Here is a 14,077-nt window from a genome sequence, read left to right on the forward strand (position 1 = left end):
GGCTGACATGGGGGCGCTTGAACTATTCATTCAGCAGTTGTAAAACAAGTAGCACATTAAAGGACATGTATTTTAATATATCTTATGTGATTTGTCCCCAGTTGGACTTGCAAAATGACATTTAATAAATATTTCTTATGAGGGTACTTTCTAAAAGAAGAGAGTGAAAGTAATTCTGCTGTGGGCAGACTGGGCCTGAAATTTGGGTTTTCTGGATTTGCATAATCATCACCTTGAAAAGTTGTTGCTTTACCCCAATTATAGATCAGTGGAAGCTCTTGTGTAGCACACAGCCCTGGTGAGATCCCTTAAGATCCTTTGTGGACTCTCTGTGGACATCTGGGTTGCAGTGAGGAAGGGCAAGGATAGATGGTATAGGGAGAGAGGGGGCAGAATGATGACTTGGGCAGGACAGGAAAAGCCACTTGTGACTAGTGAGGGAGCATTTCTTTGGGTTCAGAATCATCCTCATCTCAGGCTGTCTCCCCATGAGTCTGAGATTACCGAGTGCAAGGTATACGTATCAGCAGCTCCTGACTCAGGATGTGTGGCAGAGGGGACCATGAAGTTAACTGTGACTTTCGGAAGGGTGCAGTCTGTTACCCTTTCGGTGGCGAGGTCAGTTTCCGGGAGGCTCTGCAACACTGATATTTTCCAGATGTTTCTCCTCTTCTCCCTTCTCTGGCTGGCTGTGTCTTCCTCCCTTCATCCTGCTCTTTCAGTGAAATTGAGGTAACATGTTAGCATCTAAGGCATATTAGAATCTCTCAGCAGTAGGATGTGATTTAATATCTAGACCTCTTACATTAATATTTATAATAGCCTTCACTGCTTGTGAATAGCATAAGCACTCTTTTCTGTTCAAATTCAATACTGAAATAAAACCCAAGAGTATCTTTTATAAAAATTTACTTTTAATGGTGCAATAGTAATAATCTATGTAGTCCTTATGGTTTTCCAATCGCTTTGTGCTTATATTACCTTATTTAATGCAGACATAAATCTGTGAAGTAAATAATACTATTTTTATCTTCATTTTAGAAATGAGGAACTGGAGGCTCAGAGAGGTTAATTTGGATAAGATCATACAAATAATAAATGGCAGAACTGGATTTAAATTCAAACTCCTTAAATCCATGTCTTTTTAGTGTTTCTATTGGTTTCTGCCTATACAAAATGGGAAATAAAGAAAAAGAAAGGAGCTGGAAAATATATTTGTCAAAAGAATATATTTTTTCTCATAATTTCCAAGCGGATCTTTCAGATATGTTATTTGGGACTTTATGCGTGAGACTGGCGATAGAACAAGTGTTCTACAAGATACCTCCATAAGACAGGCCTATCAGTGGCAGCTCTTGTCCCCGCTTTGCAGAAGGGAAAGCCAAGGCTCCACAGAGCTAAGGGGACTTCCTCTCAGCCAATTTGTAGGGGCCTGTGGGCCAGAGCCGGGGGCAGAATTGAGATCTGTTGTGAAGGCTCTCCTGCTTCTTTATTCTATCAGCATTTCAAATCCTGAAAACCTCCCCCTTGGCGTTTTGAAGGAATTCATCCCCAGTTGTTGCTAGTAGCCGGTAGGGAGGGAACCGTCTCTCCCCTTGAGGATGGCCCGTGGGAGTAACTGCAGCAGTGAGCGCCCAGGCTGGGGTTTGAGTAACAGTGCTCGCCCGGGGCTATACTGAATGAGAAAGCAGCCTCGTCTGCTTTTGCTGTGCAAAGGTAAGGGTGGAGGCCGCTCCACTTTCTTCAAAAGGCCCCGCTCTGGGACTTGTGAAATTATGCTCTGTTAAGCTGATCCTTCCAACCTGATGAGCGATATCCACGCGACTTTCCTACAAAAATAACATACCCAAGCTGCTTTAAAATCCGTAATTTTTGGCGTGCAAGACTACAAGACAAAGTCAAATGGGCATCAAAAAATGTAATCCAAAATACACAAGCATTGCTTCTCCCCTATATACATTTATTATTTATGTAAAACTACAGTGTGCTCTGAGATGAGACTTTTTCTTTGTTATACCTTTTTTTTCCGCCCGTCTGGTGCGTTTGCCGACTGCCCCTCTCGGCCCTGTGTCTCGGGAGAATCGGCTGCGGTCTGGGCCTGCGCCCCACCTGCGTGCGCCCGGGCCGAGCCACCCCCGCCAGGTTGCCTCCGCCCCGCTGCCGGCCCGAGCGCGCGGCCCCGGGGGCGGACTCCCGCCGCCCAGCTGAGACGCGATTCGTCACTCTTGCAGAACTTTCCCCCTGAAAATCCCTGCACCAGAACCCGCTCTCCCGCCCCGGGGAGGTTTTGATTTTAGTGGCTTTCTTCCTTTTATTTTCCGTTGTGTGCGGATTTCGCTGCAGAGCGAACTTGAGGCTAGTCCGAGTACATGTGAGCGGTAATCGCCCCTGCAGCTGGTTACCCTGACACTATGCACTCCGAAGCAGAAGAATTCAAGGAAGGTAGGATTCTGGTTTCTCCTGGGGGCCGGCCAAGTTCTGCGGAGGAATTTGGAGGAAGGCAGTGGTAGGAGCAGATGGGAGTTTTAAAGTGAGCGGTGGGCACTTTGTCCGCTTCCCCTGCGCCTTCGAAGCCCAGTAGGAGCTGGATAAGCGGAGCCCAGGTCTCATCTCGGGCTCCCTTCTCCCCCCGCAGCCTTTCAGAGGGGAGGGGAGGAAGAGTCGGACCTAGTTCAGCCAGCCCACTAAAGTCTGCTTTTTAGCTTTCTCTGGAAACGAAAGAGCCCCACTTGGATTCCAGGAATGCAAAATGTGCTTGGAAAAGGGCTGCCTGCCTGCATCAGAACGACTGAAAGCGGGATCCCCTGGAAGAGCCCTGAATGGAGGGTCCCTTGAAAAGGGGTTTCAGAAACTAGAAACGCTGTATGTTTCCGGCTAAAAGGGGAAGCTGAGTGAGGGGAAGCGAAAATCTGTATTTGGGATATAGATTAGTTTTTTTTTTCATTGCTGCCTTTCAGCAGTGAGTTCATTTCGTTGGGGATTTAAGGGGGCTGAAAGATATGAGGGGGTCCTTGTGCAGCTTGAAACTGAGGAGAGTTTGTCTGTTTCTAACTTCGCAAAAGCAAAGGGTTTCATTTACTCCTAACAGAGAACGGGTGACAGGGCTGGAAAAGCTCCAACCAAAACACAATTATACGCTGGTGTTAGTTTGGGGAGTTTATTTGTGTGTGAGTGTTTGTATGCTTTGTTCCTTGAAACTTTATGTATACAAAAGTCCTCTTGTAAGTGGGGGGTGGGAGTGAGGGTGGTTGGGGAAAATTAGAGAGTAAGAGGGGAGACTGTTCAAGATTGTGAAATCCTCTTTCTTTTCATGTCTCTTGGAAAGCTGGTTAATTTCAAGTCAATCACAGCAGCTCTGGCAGACAGAGGAGCAGCCCCATCATTTCTCCATTTGGTAGACACCAGTTAGGAAGAGCCCTTGAAACTTGTCCCCTTCTGCCTTTTACTGATTCCCCTCCCAGAGTAAAGCTTGTGTTTCACCATATAGTCTTTGTGGGCTCACGTTTACCTTATTGTGCTGTGTGAGGGAAATAGTCAATAAAAAGGAGGTTTGTTTAATAGAAATACAAGGCTGGCATAAATGAAAAATGATAGCCAGGAGCATTGTTTTTGAGCTTGATGTGGAGTATGGGGGGAGTAATGTTTTCTTGCCGTGGCCTCTTCTGATGGAGCTGTGTGCTGATAGATGCTTTTCTTTTCTATGTCTTTATAACAGCAGTTTATTCAAAGTCAAAGGTAGTTGAAGGCAAATAGGAACCAGGCTGAGAGAACTCAAGGGTGAACTTCTGTGTGAATTACAAGTAGCACTTAAGTTGGCGTTTTCTCCCAGGTGTGTTTTCCCTGTCTTTTGGGAAACAGGGAGTGGGAGAGAAAGTGGAAAAACAGTATCCCAAAGTGTGTATTATACATTCCCCTAGCAACATCCACAGTCTTCCCTCTTCGAGGGCCCAGCTCTCTGGTTGTAAGTTTGGAAGCAGCCTGCAGACTGGCCTTTGAAGAGGTTAATGGGGCCCCTTCTACTTGTTCCTCACCTTCCCTCTACTTGTCATCATTTACATTCTGCAGATCAACCACAAATGATCTGGCTCTCTCCTTTTTAAAGAAAGCCCAGAATGTTTCTTTTAAAATAATCTGAAGTACTAGAATTTTAAATTGATAGCAATTAGGGTGGGTTACTTAATAACTCTTGAGGGAGATTGAACACTTTATTAATCAGATAGAATCATCATAGCTTCTGCCAGGAAATAAAGGATAGGTGTGTGTTTTGTGTGTGTTTTCTCCAAGGCCGGTTTATTGGCTGTAATCTAGAACCTTCCGGTTAGCTACCACCACTCAGATGTCTATGAAGTGAGCTATGTTGTGTAAATAACTCAAGCTATCTTCTCTATCGTTACTAATCCTTTTCCTCTTATACATAGCTTCCCCCGCCCATCCTGATGAACTTACGTATCCCATTTAGTGTGAGATCACCATGAGTTCTTAAGAATGTCTGTATTGCAAGAAAACTGCCTTTGGATGCTTCATGCCTGATTCGCTGTAAGGGGAGATAATTTTAAGTCATTTTTCTGAGCTGCAATGAGAGACTAGTATACTTTGGGGTTGAATCTTAAGTCCTTGGAGGCCAGCATATTTTTGCATATGCGTGAATGTAGAAGCAAATGACTGGGGATATTGTTAAGCCATCAGAGCTTAAAACGTACTTGACTCTGTGCCCAGAGTGCTGGATCTTTGTCCCCAGCCTATAGCCACCTCCTAAATAATTGATTTAATTTTTCCTGCTTACCAATGAATAAGTGATTGTGCTTGAGTATTAAACAGAGAAAAATAATCCAGGTCTTGCTTTATTGAAAACTGAATGAGTTTAAATTATTCAGACATAGAATGAATAGGAAAGAAGGGGAAATGAAGGAAGAAACTCACTCTATTAAAAAGGTGACTACCATTAAAAAGAGGATATCAACAGTTTCCAGTGGCTGGGGCTTCCTGATGAGATAGGCTGATAGCCTGTTTGGCTATAGGCTGATAGCAACTATTTGACATTTAGTTGCTTCCTTAGTAAATTGCTTAATTATGAAGTAGTTAAAGTGAGTGGCAGTTAAGATCTCTGAGAATCTTTCTAATGCTAAGCATCACGACATCCTGGGCTCCTTTGCTCTGGTTCTCGAAGCTTTGGTACCAGAAATTGAGAAAGCCACTGTTAAGGGGTGGCGAGGTGTCACTTTGTGGGGACTTGGGAAAGAGTGAGGGTTGAGAGGTGAGTGAGTCCGGCTTGCTCCTCCATTGCCCGTAATAGCCATTTCCCACCACCACCTCACCCAGTTCTTATTCTCAAGCCTCACCAGGCCTGCTATTTCACAAAGAAAACAGTAGCCATTAGAGAACTCCCTCAACTTCCTGTTCCCAGACTGACAGACTCATCTCCGTCCACACCCACCCTCTCTGTGTCTGTGAAACAGGTGTCATTTCTTCTGCAGAATGCCCCGCCTTCCACCTTGGGCTCCTCCTATACCAGTCAGTCCATGTCCTTCCTGGCTCCTTCTTTTCTACATATAGAAGAACTCAAGCTCCCCATTCTAGGACATTGGCACTTGCTGGTCTTCCTGCCCAAAATATCCTTCTCTCCACCTGACCTCCTTTTCTTGGTCAGCTCTTTAGAGAGGCTTTTTCTGAACCTAAACTCAGATCACCTGTTGCCCTCTCTCAGCGCACCTGTTCCTTTCCTTGCTGGCTCTCCCCACACTGCTTAACATCTCTTCTAGACCACAGCTCTCCAGGGAAAAACAATGTCTGTTTCATTCCCCGCTGTATGTACAGGACCTACAGAGTAAAAGGTGCTCATTAAATGTTGTAGATTGAATGAGTGAATGGTCTCCATTCTTTAAAGTTAATCCTTGGCCAAAAAAAGTTTAGTTGTTCCATAGTGATGATTAATATCCTCCTCTATAATAAAGAATCCCAATGATATTGTATAAGCTACCATGCTGTGTGGTGTTATGTTTTAACCTCATATGGTGTGGCAGCTTATATAATATCATTCATCGCTAAGGACTATTTTGTAAGTTTTATCCCCTATTCCTGCCCTTCCCCAGCCTTTGCTTTGCAGAGGGAATGAAGAGAAAAGGAGTTTAAAGCAGTGGTTCAGCTCTGATGCAACCAAGGGGTGCAGCTGACCTTGATGTCATACATAATGTAAAAGGTACAACATATGCTCTTAAACACCAGACTTTGACATGCTTATCTGTTTCCTTTTATGTAGTCATTAGGCTTGGAGTGTTGTGTGCTGACAAGGACTAAAAGTGGAAAATCCATTTAGAGATCTGTCATACTCTCTTCTCTACAGTGGACATCACTTGATAACTTGGCATTGCCAGACACCTCCAGCTCTGTAAACTTAAATGCATTTGGAGCTTTTTCCCCTCACTTCTGAAATTTTTATCATATTGAATATGCATCCTACCTTTCTTGCCCCCAGATTATGCCGTTGAACAGTCAGGATTATATGGATGATTAAATTTCCTGCTCCTGGCTGTTGGTGATCCAGGAAGTAGCCAAAAAGTGAGTGGGTGAAAGATAATGCAGTAGAGCCAGAAAAACTCAGGACCCAGTGATTTCATTTCAGAATACTGCAGAATTGCTGGATCTACCTATAAACTATTTTTTGGTCAGCATTTCTCTCTTTATGCTAGCAGCTTGGAAGTCAGTGAGATTAGTGTGGTTATAGACCTGTCTTCATTTAGAGAAGATTGTTCTTTGAAACATAGTATAAGCTGAATTAAAACAAAACCAAATCATGTGTATATCTTTAATGTTTAAGGAAGGTCTGTAGTGAGAAGTCTTTTGTAATTTAAAGTCCCTGTCCCCCAGCCAAATACACATAGAATCACCATGATTTAAAGCTAAAAGCAACTTTGCTGATCCTTCTTTTCTGACCTCTTCATTTTAGAGGTTGAGGCACCAAAGCCCAGCAAGGTAATTGCCAAGCCCTTTCTACCCTCTTTAATACATGTTCTGCAAGCAAGGATTTTTGTAAACACAGGTTTTAGCATCCTGGGTATTTGTGTACAGTATCCTTGAAGTAGGACAGACCTAGTCTGTTTATATAGTTGTCATTCACTACTTTTTAGGGGGATTTATAAAACCCAGATGAATGTTTGAACAAATGGAGATTTCCTGTTTCACCTCCTCCTACGTGTAACTCAAGAGAATAAAACATGAAACATTGTGAAATAAAATTTAGTTCTGCAAGTAGATCCTATTAGATCGCGGGTTTTGAAAGTTGTAGACCAAGTGAGAGGCAGGTAAACAGTGAGCTCACTTGTTTTCATTTGTTTGAGAATATCATTCAGGAGAAATTAGCTATTGAGGGTGCTGGTTGGGTAGAGACACTCTTCCTTGGGGAGAAGGTGTGTTATGTGTGTGGGTGGGAAGGGAGTCAGCATTCTGATACAGAATGTGCCGTTGCAAAAGCAGTTGGACATCCCACAGCCTCACTTTCTCTGGAGCACATTGCAGCAGGCCTGGTGCGTTCTGAGAGTCAGGACACCTTTCTCAAGAAGCACTTATGGGGCTGCAGCCCACTGCTCCCCCAGCCATTGACCAAGATATCTGAAAGAGCAATTGCTTATATTTTATTCTAAAAGTTTATAAACCTTGAAGAAGAGTTACAGGGATGTAGTATGTCCTGAGTGACTAACTGCTGAGTTGGGAGTAAATTGCCTAAGGGAGTGCTGCCCTGGGAATCTCTAAGACTGTATAAAGCCTGTTAGTTAGGTTGGTGTTGATATGGTTTTGAAGATGGGGGAGGGGAGGAGTTGTGTTTCTGTATACAGTATCATCTGTGGACTTAATACATTCTCCAGCTTTGTAGTGAATAATAATTTTATAAGTAACTAGGAACAGAGTTTCTTCTAAGAAGGTGAGGAAGCAAAGAGACTACTAAACAGAATTCCCTATGTGACTCTGATAGCTTTAGGTGCCTGAAGTCTCCAGACCACATTTGTTGAAGTCAGGGTTGACTGTCGAGAAGTGAATAAGCAGTTCATGAATTTTCCTTCGAGTTTTACCTGCCATTTATGCTTGGTGCCAGCTCACCTGGCTCCAATATGTGTTTTCATGTGGCCCACTCAGCCAGACTGAGAAGCTGGGGACCAGGGGTGTCCCCAGTGGCACAGGCTGTTCTGCCTGTCATGGACTGCCCAGTAGACTCCTGCTTCCAGGGTGCAGCCCCTCTCCCTTGCCTGCTGCTGCCTTCTTTGGGCCTCAGGTACTCTTAGCAACAAATGTTAACTGAGCTAGCACCTCCTCTGCAGGGCCTGGGGAAGCAAAAATGTGTGTGTAGATAACCCCATCTTCAGAGAATTTTTGGTTCAGGACATCACACACAGCAGACGTGCATCCATAGGACAAAAATATGTGACGGGGAGGGATGAGTACAGCTCAGAGGATCAGACAGTGGACCCTATGAAAGTCTAGAAGAGCGGGTCTTCACCAAAAGTCATGACGGATAGGAGTGACCTCAAAGAGGGGTAACTTGTATTCCAGCTAGATCCTTTAAGCAAATGGAGAAGAGAAAAGAAAGTGTAATTGACAGGGAACCTGCTTGTGCTGTGTGCTGCGATCAGGAAGAAAGTCTACAGAAGTGTGGAGAGCAGTGTTCATGGAGGGCATTTGTGGTGATATTGTAGTGGTACATGGGGTCAGACTAGAAGCTGGGCATTCCCAGGGGGATATTGTATGTAGGTAATAAATAAGACCCTGTGAGTCAGGAGACTGATCCTACTCATGACTTTGTTCCTGGTTGTCTGTGCAACCTTCAATAGCTACTTAATCTTTCTAAAGTTCAGTTTCCCCATTGGAAAAGTTAAGGCTAGGCACAATGGCTTACACCTGTAATTACAGCACTTTGAGAGGTGAAAGGAGGTGGGTCACTTGACTCCAGGAGTTCAAGACCAGCCTGGGCAACAAAGTGTGACCCCTATCTCTACAAAAATAATTTAAAAATTAGGCACAGTGGAATGTACCTGTAGTCCCAGCTACTTGGGAAAATCAAGAAGATCACTCGAGCCCAGGAGTTAAGGCTGCAGTGAGCTATGGTCGTGCCATTGCATTCCAGCCTGGGTGTCAGAGCAAGACTCTGTCTCAAAAGAAAAAAAAAAAAGAAAAGGAAAAAAGAAATTGGATGGTTTTCAGCTGGATGGAGGAGGGCAGATGCAAAGTAGTGTTTTAGTAATGCCAAGCTGGCAAGAACCATGAGTTGGTCTCGAGGGCAAGATCGAACTTGGGTATCAGGAGGCTCTCCAAGAAAGTGTGAGAGTAGCCAGTCACAAGGGGAGAGTTGATTCCCCGTATGTAGTTTCTGAGGGCAAGACTGTAGAGAAAGGAGGGGGCTGGGCCATGGATTTAGCTTCTGAGAACATCCACTTTTACAAAGGAGAGAGGTAGATGGAACCAATAAAGGAAATAGAAATGGAGTAGCTCGAGAGATAGGAAGAAACAGGGAGAGCATGGGGCCTTGGAAACCAGAAAGGCGGGAGCCCCGTGGAGGCAGTGGTCAGCCTGTTTGTAGAGAAGAGCTGCGGAAGACGGCTTCATCTTCCTTTTGGGCCTCAGCTAAAGCCAGGAGCCTGGGTTTGAGGAGCTCATCTTCTAAGGGGTGGCAATACATCATCGGTATTCAGTCAGTATTTAGCAGGTGACCAACGGCATGAAAGAAGGCATGTGGGGCCCAGGAGGTGACTGCCCTGCTGAGAGCAAGTGCCCCAGCCTCCTGAGAAGCTGGCCGTCTCCATTTCTACATGCTTTCCAAGTCCCAGTTGCCAGTAGATTCCTTTACAGATTGTCACACCATCACCTCCGACCAGTGTTTAGAAGAGCATTTGCCTACAGGCCTCTTCCTGTGGCATCACACAAAATATGCAGTGGTACATGAGGGTAACAAGTGAATATGGACAGGAAATTTAATTCACCTTAAAAAGAAAAGTAACTGGTTTCCTATACATTCACAACATTGCTGACACCGAATGTGGGAGGGTCTTTCCTACACCAACCAATGTTCCAAATCTCAGCGAACATTGACTAGACGTCCTATAATTTAACTCATTTCTGACACTAACTGTCCAGAGTTAGGGCAGACCCCGCAGGTTAAGGGCTCAGTCCCACAAGACTGTCCTCCAACTTGAGACAGCAATTGCAAGGACAGGCGTCCCATACTTTTGACCAACTGGCTATAAATTGGGGGTTTGTATGATACCCCCTCAGGTTCAGTAATTTCCTAGAACAACTCATGAAACTCAGGGAAACATTTACTGATTTATTCTAAAGGATGCAACTCAGGAAGAGCCAACTGGAAGAGATGTATAGGACAAAATACAGTGGAGGGATGCAAGCTTCCGTGCCCTGTCCAGGCAGGCCACCCTCCCGGCACCTTCAGGTGACATGAAATAAATCACTGGCCATTGGTGATTAAACTCAGTCTCCAGCCCCTCTCCTCTGCCCAGAGTGGGGGAACCAAAAGTTTTAAACCTCTAATCACCTGATTGGTTCCTCTGCTAACCATTCCCCATTCTGGTTTATGAGTCGTCTCATTAACATAAACTCAGGTAAATTTGAAAGCGGCTTATTGGCCAGGTGCGGTGGCTCACGCCTGTAGTCCCAGCACTTTGGGAGGCCGAGGCGGGCAGATCACGAGGTCAGGAGATCGAGACCATCCTGGCTAACACAGTGAAACCCCGTCCCTACTAACACAGAAAATACAAAAAATTAGCTGGGCATGGTGGCGGGCACCTGTAGTCTCAGCTACTTGGGAGGCTGAATGGCGTGAACCTGGGAGGCAGAGCTTGCAGTGAGCGGAGATCACGCCACTGTACTCTACCCTGGGTGACAGAGCGAGACTCCGTCTCAAAAAAAAAAAAAAAAGAAAGGGACTTAAAAAAAGAAAGGTACTTATCATGAGTAACAAAAGGCACCCCTCTCACAACTATCACTCAGGAAATTCCAAAATTTTAGAGATTCTGTGCCAGGAACTAGGGACCAAGACCAAATATTACAACAAAAGATGTGCCTATCACTCTGTTGTTTTAGAGATAGTCTCACTCTGTCACCCAGGCTGGAGTGCAGTGGCAGGGTCATAGCTCACTGTAGCCTTGAACTCCTGGGCTCAAGCAATCTTCTTACCTTACCCTGCCAAGTAGCTGGGACTACAGGTGCGTACCACCTGCCTAGCTAATTTTTAAATTGTTTTGTAGAGTCAAGGTATCATTTTGTTGCCTAAGCTGGTCTTGAACTCCTGAGCTCAAGCAGTCCTCCCACCTTGGCCTACCAAAGTGCTGGAATCACAGGGTTGAGCCACCACGCCCAGTTATCACTCTTACCATTTAGGAAATTCCAAGAGTTTTGAGAGCTGTAGCCAGGAGCTAGGGATGAAGACCAAATGTGTATTTCTTATTATATAACAGTATCACACAGCTCTTCATACTGGGGGAAAGCTTTGGCCACTCAAAATTAGATAATTTTTTTTAAAGTAACGAAGGGTTTTTTTCCCCTTTTTTTTCTTTTTGGATGGAGTCCTGCTCTGTCACCCATGCTGGAGTGCAGCAGTGTCATCTCAGCTCATCGCAACTTCCGCCTCCCGGGTTCAAGTGATTCCCCTGCCTCAGCCTCCCGAGTAGCTGGGATTACAGGTGTGCACCACCATGCCTAGCTGATTTTTGTATTTTTAGTAAAGATGAAGTTTCATCATGTTGGCCAGGCTGGTCGCAAACTCCTGACCTCAGGTGATCCTCCCGCCTTGGCCTCCCAAAGTGCTGGGATTACAGGTGTGAGCCACCATACCCAGCCAAAATTAGAGAATTTTTATCTCCTCCCTTTGGCTTTCACTTCCTCTCTCCTTGTGTTTTTTTCTTCCTGTGACAGGAGTGCATGTCTTAGAAAACCACTGATGTTTCTGCCGGGGTACCCTAGATTTGGCATGCAATTTGAAACTCTTAGGACTTTAGTCTTATACACATTAACTAAGATTTCGGCCGCACTAGTAAGCTGAGCCGTTTTGAGAAATTTTAGATTTCCTCTGAGATGGTAAGCAGTTGTTACGCCGGTGGAAATATGCTAGATGGCTTGTTCCTTGTGAGAACCAATGAGATAATGTTAGTGTAAAGCTCAGTGCTCAGACAGCTTCACTCAGAAGGTACTGTATAAATAAGGAGGCTTATAATCACACCCAAAGACAGAGCCCTGCCCAGGCCTGCCTATTCATTCAGTTAAGAAGTCCTCATTTCATGTTCTCTAAAAAGCAGGGAAGAGTTGGCTTGCTCTGACAAACTTTTTCCTCCTGTAAAGTTGTTTGATAGAGAAATGTTAGTGCACGGAGTGTTCTTATTGTTAAGCCCTTACAAAACTATTTTCACCTTTCAAGGATTAATATGAGAATTACATCAGTTATGAAATATCTAGAATGAAAATGCATGCCTCCTGAATATCGTAAGTCTAAACATTCAACTCAACATCTTCAGAGAAAAGAGAAAGAGGAAATCTCTCACGAGAGTTTTCCAGGAGGTAGACAGAATTCAGGGTCAAGTAGCACCCACTGAAAGGGAAAGGAAATAATTATTGGGAAATCAAAATAGCAAAGAAAGTTAAGGGAGTGGCAGTTTGGCAGATTGCACAGTTCTGCGGGAACAATGAGGGAGACATAGCGGTTGGGAGCGATGGGGAGTAGGAGGGTGTGAGAGCCACAGAGTGGGATCTAGGCCCGAGGAGAGCCTCCGAGGGAAGAAGTAGGAGTGGAGAGAGAGAGGAAGGGAGGAGTAAGTAAATAACTCTAAAATGGAAAAAAAAAAAAAAAAAAAGTAATATGTGCAAAACTTTAGAGGTAAGCAGCAGTATAATAGGCAAGAGACCGTTGTAACTGGGTTAAGTTTTGGCAGCTTGCTTATTTTGTTTGATTTTGTAGTTAACAGGAGAGAAAGTGGGGTGCTGGTCTCCAAAGCACTATGCAGACTTGGAGCCAATGAAGTGTGGCATTTGGATGACACAGAAGCTCTCCAGTGCTTCTCAGGCAGGATTAACGCAGGGGCCTGTAAATAAGGATGTGACATTGAGGAATGCTGCTGCTCTTCCAACTGCTCAATTGGGGCCAGTCGGAAGCCAGGGCTGTGTTATGTTGGCTTGGATTTCTAGCACCTTTCTTACTGGGTTATAAAAATGATTTCCTCAAAAAAGCTTGAAAATGGCAGATGATGAAGTAGAAAAGCAGTGGTGTCCGCCTGCAGGCATCATTTCAAAGCTGCCTGTGACATCGTGCTGGCCATTTCTGGCTCCGGCCAGTGGGGAGTGGTTGTTGGAGGGTTAAAGCCATCACTTCCAACCAGTGAAGGTGCACCTAACTTCTGGGGGTTTCCCCTCATTAACAAGTCTAATGGTAAGCAGGCTTCCTGAAGGATTTCAGGCAGAGGATTTTTAGGGGTAGAACTGGTTTAAATTACTTGGCTTACTTGGCTATAGATAGCTCTGACTTGGTGATCAGACTGATGACCCTACAAGTATAGGGGTGATTACTTGACATTCCTGTCCTTGCCACCTACCTATTCCAGCATGCTTTGGGGTTGCCCCTCCGTGCAAATGGGGAGGGACATGAGGGAGAGGAGATGTCGATTGCAGGTCTCAGCAGTGGAACTTTAGCTGGCTTGTTTCAACATGTGTAAGGGTTAATCAGGTAAATTATAATTGCTGCTGGGAGAGGCAGCCTAGCTGAGCCCACCCAGCCCTCAGGGTTGCTGGGGAAAGGATCATTCTTGCAATCCTTAATTGTTTTCCTCTCTTTCCCAAAGACGAGTTCTTAATGTAACATTATGGTCCATAGACCCATTAATAAAGTTTACATTCCTGATTTGTTTTAGTCCTCTGCATGTCTATTTCTTTAAATTCTTAGATAACTCTTCCTTAAAAAGGTAATTTGACCAAATTAAAAGAAAAAAGGAATAATTTGAATTTTTGTTGTTGTTGTTATTTGAGTAATTCTACAGTCTTAGGCAATTTTCCAAATGAAATGTAGAATGTCAACTGGACTGTTCAGTCGTAGAGG

The 14,077-nt window shown here is 44.6% G+C and overlaps 1 protein-coding gene across 4 annotated transcripts in view; it reads left to right on the forward strand.

Moving 5' to 3' along the window:
• The window catches only part of TNFAIP8 (TNF alpha induced protein 8), a 121,351-nt gene that overhangs the window by 82,530 nt on the left and 24,744 nt on the right, over positions 1-14,077 (forward strand). The window contains exon 1 of one of the 4 annotated variants that reach the window (XM_025388522.1): positions 1,146-1,716. The exons of 2 other annotated variants lie outside the window; for them this stretch is intronic. In XM_025388522.1, coding sequence (XP_025244307.1) covers positions 1,680-1,716 — 37 coding nt within the window. In that variant the 5' untranslated portion in view covers positions 1,146-1,679. Of the gene's footprint in view, positions 1-1,145; positions 1,717-2,020; positions 2,443-14,077 lie in introns of those variants that run through there. One more of the 4 variants, XM_025388523.1, reaches the window with a different exon arrangement.

The sequence above is a fragment of the Theropithecus gelada genome, chromosome 6, assembly GCF_003255815.1.
Source record: "Theropithecus gelada isolate Dixy chromosome 6, Tgel_1.0, whole genome shotgun sequence".
In the NCBI taxonomy this organism is placed as follows: domain Eukaryota; kingdom Metazoa; phylum Chordata; class Mammalia; order Primates; family Cercopithecidae; genus Theropithecus; species Theropithecus gelada.